We start from the raw sequence: 8,610 nt of genomic DNA, 5'->3' as shown, positions 1-8,610 counted from the left end.
TACTTTTGTCACATGACTTTTGTCAGATTCTATGGAAAATCTGAACTCATTAAGACAATCACTACGGCTGCTGCATCTTCCTCTTAGTTATCTCCAGCGGGGGATTGATTCATTGTGCAAATAGATGACTCCATTTGCACACCGAAGGACTTGATAGATTGATTGGTATCTATCCCCTGTTATGCATCATCAAATTGCCCCACTGCAGCAGGTGTTTGATTGTCCTATGTCTGGTTCGAATATTTCTCGTCTTTTTTCCTAATCTTCCTTTCCCTCCTATTTCCATTGATCTCTCAGTAGTTAACATGACCTTAATCTACCGACAATTTATTTGTTTATGAAATTAGTTGATTCAGCAAGAAGACAGCCTAGCCTCCTACTACACACACATTAGTTGCCTTCGATTTTTAGCCTCGTAAGATAAAATATTCTTTATTTCTCCGTAAAGAAGTTTTCTTTATTTATCGTGCTTGTCATTGTTTTTGGTGGAATATATCTTCTTAAAACACAGCACCACCCTCTGTTTCCCACTCCAGTGATAGAAGAAGGTGGAGGTTCCTCCATCCCGGAATCTAAGTCGCGTAACTGATGGTGGAGGAGCATCTTCCTAATGTGATACCAAATTTATGCATATATTTGTATATCTATGAAATCAGTGTCTTTCGTATTTATTTTACTAAATCTAAATTTAATAGTTGTATCCTCCAATATATATGAACTATGTGTGTATGTATGTATGTATGTACATAATATATGTGAAGTGATCGTTTGGGCAGTCATTGGAACTTAAATTGACACTAAAAGTGTCCTTCGAATAGTGATTATGGTGACAACTAAGACATTTTACATTATCTAAATCTGGTAAAATTGATTTAAATCAATTTAAATCAATTTTACCATAAGGGATATATGTGAATGGGATCTCAATATCTGGAGGACGATATATGTTTTGTAAAGAGTTTCCATGGGCAAATACATTATTATTTATGAACTTTGCGTTGATGGATGTATAAAATTTCCTAAAGAATTTTGATGAGGATTATTTTATAGTTTTATAAGCACATGTAATCATAATAACACAAAGGATATCAAAAAGATTTAGATGTCAAATCAACGTCACAAGTCCAACAGCTATTACAATTTATGATATTTTTAGAATTTGAGGCATTATTATTATTATTATTATTATTATTATTATTATTATTATACACTAATAGTTATAAATAAATTAAGAATATCCTAATACGACTAGTTTAATATACTTTAGTTAACTTATCCGATCAATTATATCGTATATTTCTCTGCATTGAAATCATTCATGTCACACCAAAGGATTCAGACTATGTCCTAACCACCGTTCAGGTACAACAATGGCTAACTGGCAGCTCCACATCTCCTTCAATATTGTTTTTGAGTATTAAAGGGACCATTTAGTAAGTAAGTGCAAATGCATGTGAAAATAACAGCCGAAGAAAACAACTTTTGGTGCACATGGAGATGCCACCGTTCTTGTATGAGTGAGACCCCACATGAAATATGATGGCAAGGCCACACCATGATTTCCCTGTTTCCTCACTCTCACTCTCTCTCTCTCTCTCTCTCTCTCTCTCTCTCTCTCTCTCTCTCTCTCTCCAAAACTTCTTTCACAATTGATTCTTTGACAGCAACTGTTGCTTTACATTTCATCAAGCTTCCACATTGCTTTGTTTCTTTATAACTTTATGTTTGTGGTTTCTGTGGTTCATCAGCTCTCTAACTTGTCATCTTTAAGCCCACAAGGATCCAGAATTAGCCATGAGTCTCCATATGACAATTGGTTCAAAGGCCGAGAAGCTCTTGTCTCCAGGGACTCTGATGATGAAGAACAAGGATAAGTCTCTCAGTGTGGAAGACAAAGTTGAAGGTTTGGATTCTGAGAAAAAGCAGGTGGATTTTGGTACGATCTTTCTTTTAGTTTCTGTGTTTTATTTGGTTCATCTTCTAAATAGATTTTATCTTGCCAGTCTCCTGTTACTCCAAAATTATATCCCTTCATGTAATTTATAGAAGAAAAAAAATCTAGCATTGGATCCTCAAGCGAAGGGAGAAGATGGACGTGAGTTTTGCTTAATCTCAGTGTTTCATCATGACTCTTAAATTAGTGAAACTTTAGAACAGGAATGCATTTTATCAGCAATTTCTATTATTTTTGAGAAATTTGGCAGTTTTATGAGATCACGAGTCCAGAGATGAAGATCAATAATTTCTTGTGGTTGATGTTCTATATTGCATTGATCATCGATATGTTTAACCTTCATGCATAACGTTATCGCAATTATCTAAGTTGATAGAGATGAAGATCTACCATATTTGTGATGTCTGATGAACCCTGCACACACAATCTGGAGTTGTGTGCATGATGATGAGAACAAAAGATACAATAAATTAGTCATTTTTTAATATATACATAAAATCTCATATTTAAGCAGTCAGTTTCTTATGAAAGAGCATCATCCCTTTACTTTGAAGGACATCTTACTAATATTTATGTAAATTCTTATGAGAGAGCAGACAATTTCTTTTCTAGATAGATAGCATTGTGTTTCAGATGATCTTTCCTGGTACTTTTAGCCTAAAAAATAATCCAATGGAGTCAGGCAATTATGTTGGACCAAATTAAAGATGGAAGGCATCAAAAATCCTCCGAGCATTACACCTTAAACCGTACCTACTGAGCAAATTCTTGAAGAGGAAAGCAGAGAAAACATATTTCAGGGTTGGGTGCTAGTTGGACAGGACACCCTATAGGATGAAGTTTTGTTTGTTAATTTTCAGAACAAATTATGTATTTTGCATATCACTAATTTCTTTTAAATTGATCGATAATGACTCAGATTAAGATATCAGTAGCTACTAAGAATGTGTTTTCCTTTTTTTTGTCATTTCCAAAAGATATCGGATGAATGACTGAATTTTAGCTTTTTATACTTCCCTAAATTATGTCAAAGCCTTGCAGGAAGAAACAGCACAAGAAGTCTTCCCTAAATTATGATCAATAATGTTGGTTTTTTTTTTTTTGGCATTTAGTTTTTGGGTATTAAGAAGGATTATGATAAGTAATTTAAGATGAAGGTAGCATTCGATCCCAAGTCCTTGCCATCAACAGTCAATCTCTGTATCAACCTACCATTCTAAAGTTGTTAGAACTGTTTCATTTCAAAGTGTGTTTGATGCTCTTTCCTTTTTGACGCGTAGCTGTGACTGTTGCAATCATCAGCCGTTTCATCTTAGTTATACATTTCATCTGTTTCTCATAATTTGTCATTGAAATCCTCAGTAGTACATTATGTTTGCCCGGAATTATGTGTATTTTTCTCAACTGCAGTCTTTGTATCATCCATTTGCATTCTCCAGTTTCATAGATCGTATTTAATGTTTTAGAGTACTGAGAGTTTCAGAAATTGCTGTTTCAATCTTATGTAAGGGTCTATGACCTTCATCTGACTCTATTGTCTGAGGATTAGACAAATTTTGATCAGTAAATAGTATATGATGAACTCAATTTGGCGACTAGATAATACTCGACAGCTTAACCTATTAGGTTGGTTATAAGCTGCTCTGCATATAAAGCCCAAAATTTACTATTTCATTCAATGCAGAAGTTATTTTCTCTAGAAAGACACGAAAGAAAGGTAGTATCTCGATTTATTAATTTTAGTATCAGAATTAGCTATCGATCCGTGTCGCAAAGTCGAGCCGACTTGGAGAACATTATTGAAGTCATCATGACATGAGGATTGAATCTTTGATGATGTGCAAGAGCATGCAAAACTAGGGCCGAGAGCATGTGGGACGGGGTAATTTTGATGCTCAAAGCAGTTGAGTTCTTATACCGAGTATCGAAGATGAAGTTTTGGATACTTCACCATACGCTTAGATGTTATTTTCAGACTGGTAAGAGGAATATTCTGACTGACTGCGTTCTATTGCTCAAAATATTGGCTCGATCGGTTCTAAATTGTTGGATTGACAAGATTTATGCTCCTCCAACATTCTTTAGATCAGTAGTATGTACAGTGATGAACTAGTTGTGCTAAAGAACAAACTTAGTTATTCTACATAAGCAGCAGCAACTCTCAAATGCAGTTTTCTTTTACCTTCAAATATGCATCCTGTAGGACATGTAAATCCAGATCACAGAAAAAGTGGCACTCCGACATTGCATTTTAGCTAAGCTTTTGCTAAACTAACTTGTCTTGAAGTTAACATCCATCATTAGATTGTTTCGTATGCCAATTTCTTTGGCATCATTCCTAGAAGCTAAAAGGTGCATCAAATATACTCACTTACACTGGGGATTATTCACCAGCAACAATAAAAGTATTTTTATGCTAAATTTTCATTTTTCAACAGTGAAAACAAGTGCTTATCTTTGAAAAGAAATGCTATTCTACCATCCTAACTGGTTGATTAACTTGTATTATGCTAATAGCACCCTTGACCTAATTGGCTATGGAGTGAATGGTGTATTGTGATTTGCAGGAAGTAAAGAGGAGACCTTCTTTGACTCACAGGGATGGTTAGATTCTGATAGTGAAGATGATTTTGTCAGTGTTAATGGAGGTATTTTTCAGTGGCTCAACCAAAACTACAAATCTAAATCATCTCATGCTTGCATCTTCTGCAATAAATTTTTATTTTTCAGTGGCTATTTCTTTTTTTTTTTTCTTCTTCTTTTGGTTCAGACTCCACTCCAAACTATCAGATCAACAATAATAGGACACCCCAAGTGAACAAAGTATTCTCTGCTGCTATGTTTCCAGACACCACCACATCCCAGATTTCTTCAGCTGATCCAAAAAGGAAACTTGCCGAACTCCTTCAGGAAAACCAAGTTGAAGTGGCTGGTAAGCAAAATGCTGCTTGTGGGATGAATGAAAGTGACGGAAAGCCAGAATTATATGAGACTGATGCCAGCTTACACCTCAGAATTCCTCATGAGACTTCCTCTGTCGCTGATGATGGGAGTCCAAGTAAAGATTCGAAACAGCAGAAAGAGAAGAAGATGAAGGCCAAGAAGAGCTGCTTGCCGCGCTTGTGCAGCATTAGGTTCAAAGAGAGAAGGAAGCAGAAGACGAGCCCTGTTCACTGAAGCGGCTGTTGTTGCTACCACCAACCACAGGCAATCCATTTTGTTCATATTGATGAATCAAAGCTTGTATGAATGACACAGTAGAAAATGCAACTTTTGTTCTTCGCGGAGAATCTGTGTTACGATTGCTGCTTTAGATCGGGTTTGGGTTGGATTCTATCAAGAGAAGAAATTTCTTTTCCTACTGATGCTTAGATGAAGTTCCAAGGTTGGATTCTATCATTTATATTTTGCTTGATGACAACCACACACTGTCAGAAGAAGCCAAGCGATCGGCACAAGGATGGATTTGTTGTGGTGAGCAATGGTTTGGCAATTTCGGAGATGAATCGAAATACCATCAACAATAATTGTCCATATAAAACTGCATGCTGAATATGTTTTTTGTCTTCAAAATGGCAGCATTAGCAACAGCGAAGTGAAAAATGATGAGGAACACTAGAAAAGAAAAAGGAAGAGATCCGAGCTCATCGACACTACTGATGCAGGACAACAAAAAGAAGCTCTCATCTCATCATCATCATCACACATATACATCTCCACCTTTCATAGATAGTCGTAAGATTACACAATTAAGCTAACAACAATGATTAGTGACATATCAAAAGAAAGAAATCTAGCTGTGAATAGCAACAATCAAATCAAGTCAATCTAATGTACTAACTTCCACCGCAAGTCAACAACAAATCACAAGTAAAATGATCGAGAAACTCCTGCAACTTCGTAGACGGATGGGATGGCATGGTCAATATAATATATAGCTCAACAAAAAACCCTTTTATGCTTCGATCGTCACACTGCACAAGCAAACGCCCCCCCAAGGCTTAAACGAAGAAATCTGCCATTCTGATCCTACTGGAGCATCCGGATCATACGACAGTGTATGATACCCTGGTTCGTTCTTGACAGAGAAAAGCAACAATTTCCCACCAAATATGCCGAAGCAAAACCCGATCGCAGAGCTCCCAGAAACTGGAACCGGGACATCGTGCCATGAATTTTCGACCGGATCAAATATAGACAGCTTCCGCTGATTTCTCCACCCCATACAAAAGAGTTTCTTCCCTAGCATGGCATGGGTAGTGACCATCACGCAACCAATCTTCATGCCATGCCATGAGTGGCGTTGCGGGCTGTACACATCCACAAACCTGGAATTGCCGATCGTGAAGCTAGAGCGGCCACCCATGACGTAAAGCAAACCATCAAAGCTGCAAGCGAAGCAACCCCACCTCGGGCGGCGAAGGCTTTCGATTAAGGTCCACTGATTTTTGTCTGGGTCGTAAACTTCGACGCTAGATAAGTTTTCGCCATTGGGTCCCAACCCCCCGACAGCGTATATTAGACCATTGACCACATCACAGGCGAAGTCATGGCGAGCGACGCTCATCTTCGCTAGCAAACTCCATCTGCAACAAAAAAGAGCAAAAATTCGATCATGTTTCTCCCATAAAATAAAATATTAATATATTCCCACAACATTCTCATTCTTCTTCTTCGGTACTAAATTTCCTACTCTCGAGGAAGACAATGGTCACGTCCTTTTCGTTCCTTGGTCAAAATCCAATTTTCTATGTACTTTGCAGTGAATTTTCAATAATATCCAAAATGGTTACAGAAAAAAGACAATAATATATATATTGTGGACTTGCAAGTTTCAATTACTACAAGTGAAAGATAGATAGATAGGACAAAACTGCGAACATGCAATTAATAATCAATTGTAGGAAGAAAGGAAATCATCATCATCATCATCAGCACAAGTACCAAAAACACAAACTATATTTGAAGTAACAGAATGAAGAGAAGTGAATAAATATAGTAGAGTGAAGAAGACTTGAAACCATATCAATGGATGCACAGATATGCTCCTTGGAACATGAACAATCAGAAATAAACTCAAGTTGTAACTTTGACTGACTACAGAAAATTTAGGGTCCAAAGGAGTTCGATACACAACAGGCAAAAAAACAAACAAAACATTTCATGATTTTGTTCTAATATCAGAGACCAAGATGCGGAGAAAGTATGTAATCTGACAAAAAAAAGTTATGCCGAGTGAGAGTACCTGTTAAGCCGAGAATCATACTGATAAACATCATTTGAGACACATTTGGTACCAGCATCGACAACATATCCACCGACGATAATGAGCTTCGCATCCAGAACTGCAACGCCAAACCCAGCCTTCGCAGGGCCAGGCATCGGCAGGAGCACCTTGAGTTTCTCTCCTGAGCCTCCCCAGACCTCCCAATGGCTCTCTCTCCCTTGTGCATCCCCGGTTAAGATGAAAAGCCACTCTTCGACCTGCTTGGCATCCTTTCTCACGGTAAGGAACTCCTTGCTTTGGATAAATGACCTCCATGTCTTGCAGACTGCACCCATAACGGGAATGTCACACCGAGGAACAAGTGCAAGGCAGGTCTTTGCCACATCGTCCGGCAACCCAGGGATGATGGGGTGCATTTGCATTTGCATTTGCATTTGCGTGATAAGACCATCTGCAACTTTTTGTAGAGTTGCTATGCTATTTTGCATCGGAATGTTGAGTTGCATCTCTGAATCAACAAATTGTCTTCTGAACCCAAGGAGGCCAGGCACAGCTAAAGTTGGCATTTTGCAATGACCCAAGATAGATAGATAGATAGATAGATATAAGCAGCAAAATCTGCCCTTTCAGTTTATTCAAAGATAGCCGTCGCCACTCAAGGGAATTGCAAAGGTATGAATAATGGGGAGGATTCAAACAGTGCAAGCGTGAGCTCTTCAATGGTTTCTGGGCTGTTTCAGAGCTCTTCAAACATGGCACCCAAATCTATGTAGATTTAGAATGGAAAGATTAAGGCTCTTAAATAAATCAAGTGCCAGAAAAGAAGATGTTCAAAAAGGACAGATACATAAGAAATATATCTACACACCCTTACCTTAAGAGATCCCCAAAAAAATACATATATACATAAAAGGAAGAACGAACATGTATCAAAGGTTATAGAAGTTCAACAATCTTTAATTCCCAGAAACCTTTATTTTTCGGATGTAAAATTAACTGATCATGGAAAATAGTTACATGCATTCAAAATATTTAAAGAATGAAAACTATATATATATATATATATATATATATATATATATTCTCCCAATAGCAATATAGAAAATGGCGAGTTTCCACAAGCTTGGAATACAGAGAAGTTGGGCGACGATGAAATTGTACGCAAAAACATACTAAAATCTGGAAGTCAAAATGCCTAAGAATTGAGCATTTCTATTGTCAATGGACTTTGAAGCTCATAAAAAACATAAAGGCTAAAGCTCCAGTTTTGTTTCGTCAGGCTTAAACATGATGCATTCCAATAAAGCGGGCCGAATGTTAAATTAAGAGGTAAAGATAGCAAGCAAAACAAGTGAAAGAGAAGTTTACACATCGGAAACATTTCTTCAGCAAACGATGATATAGGAACCCTTATTATCGATTCACATCA

At 37.3% G+C, this 8,610-nt stretch overlaps 2 protein-coding genes across 5 annotated transcripts in view; one reads left to right on the top strand and one right to left on the bottom strand.

Moving 5' to 3' along the window:
- Window positions 1–1,568: 1,568 nt before the first annotated feature.
- LOC103988635 (uncharacterized protein At3g27210-like) lies at window positions 1,569–5,312 on the top strand. Of its 4 annotated transcripts, none has more exons than XM_009407222.3 (4): window positions 1,569–1,936; window positions 4,522–4,602; window positions 4,725–4,886; window positions 4,969–5,312. In XM_009407222.3, the coding sequence occupies exons 1-4, from the start codon at window positions 1,795–1,797 to the stop codon at window positions 5,046–5,048; spliced, it is 465 nt and encodes a 154-aa protein (XP_009405497.2). In that variant the 5' UTR covers window positions 1,569–1,794; the 3' UTR covers window positions 5,049–5,312. The 4 variants fall into 4 exon arrangements, with proteins under 4 accessions (XP_009405497.2, XP_009405495.2, XP_065046216.1 ...); XM_065190144.1 differs by having other exon boundaries at window positions 1,633–1,936; window positions 4,803–4,886; XM_009407220.3 differs by having other exon boundaries at window positions 4,725–5,312.
- A 333-nt stretch (window positions 5,313–5,645) lies between these two features.
- LOC135586519 (F-box/kelch-repeat protein At1g67480-like) overlaps window positions 5,646–8,610 on the bottom strand; it is a 3,223-nt gene continuing 258 nt past the window's right edge. Inside the window, exons 2-3 of the mRNA XM_065187920.1 lie at window positions 7,200–7,946; window positions 5,646–6,540 (exon numbers count right to left, since the gene is read on the bottom strand). Coding sequence (XP_065043992.1) covers window positions 5,910–6,540; window positions 7,200–7,747 — 1,179 coding nt within the window. The 5' untranslated portion in view covers window positions 7,748–7,946 and the 3' untranslated portion in view covers window positions 5,646–5,909. The remainder of the gene's footprint in view (window positions 6,541–7,199; window positions 7,947–8,610) is intronic.

This window comes from Musa acuminata, chromosome BXJ1-6 (genome assembly GCF_036884655.1).
Source record: "Musa acuminata AAA Group cultivar baxijiao chromosome BXJ1-6, Cavendish_Baxijiao_AAA, whole genome shotgun sequence".
NCBI lineage: Eukaryota > Viridiplantae > Streptophyta > Magnoliopsida > Zingiberales > Musaceae > Musa > Musa acuminata.
The sequence above is the reverse complement of the archived record's forward strand: the minus strand, read 5'-3'. Positions and strand labels throughout refer to the sequence as shown.

What these genes read in the sequence shown, in the direction of transcription:
- LOC103988635 (XM_009407220.3), top strand. Translation starts at nt 1,795, where the DNA reads ATGAGTCTCCATATGACAATTGGTTCAAAGGCCGAGAAGCTCTTGTCT. An exon ending in GAAAAAGCAGGTGGATTTTG is followed by an intron (nt 1,937 to 4,521) that starts GTACGATCTTTC and finishes TGTGATTTGCAG; the next exon opens with GAAGTAAAGAGGAGACCTTC. An exon ending in TTTTGTCAGTGTTAATGGAG is followed by an intron (nt 4,603 to 4,724) that starts GTATTTTTCAGT and finishes CTTTTGGTTCAG; the next exon opens with ACTCCACTCCAAACTATCAG.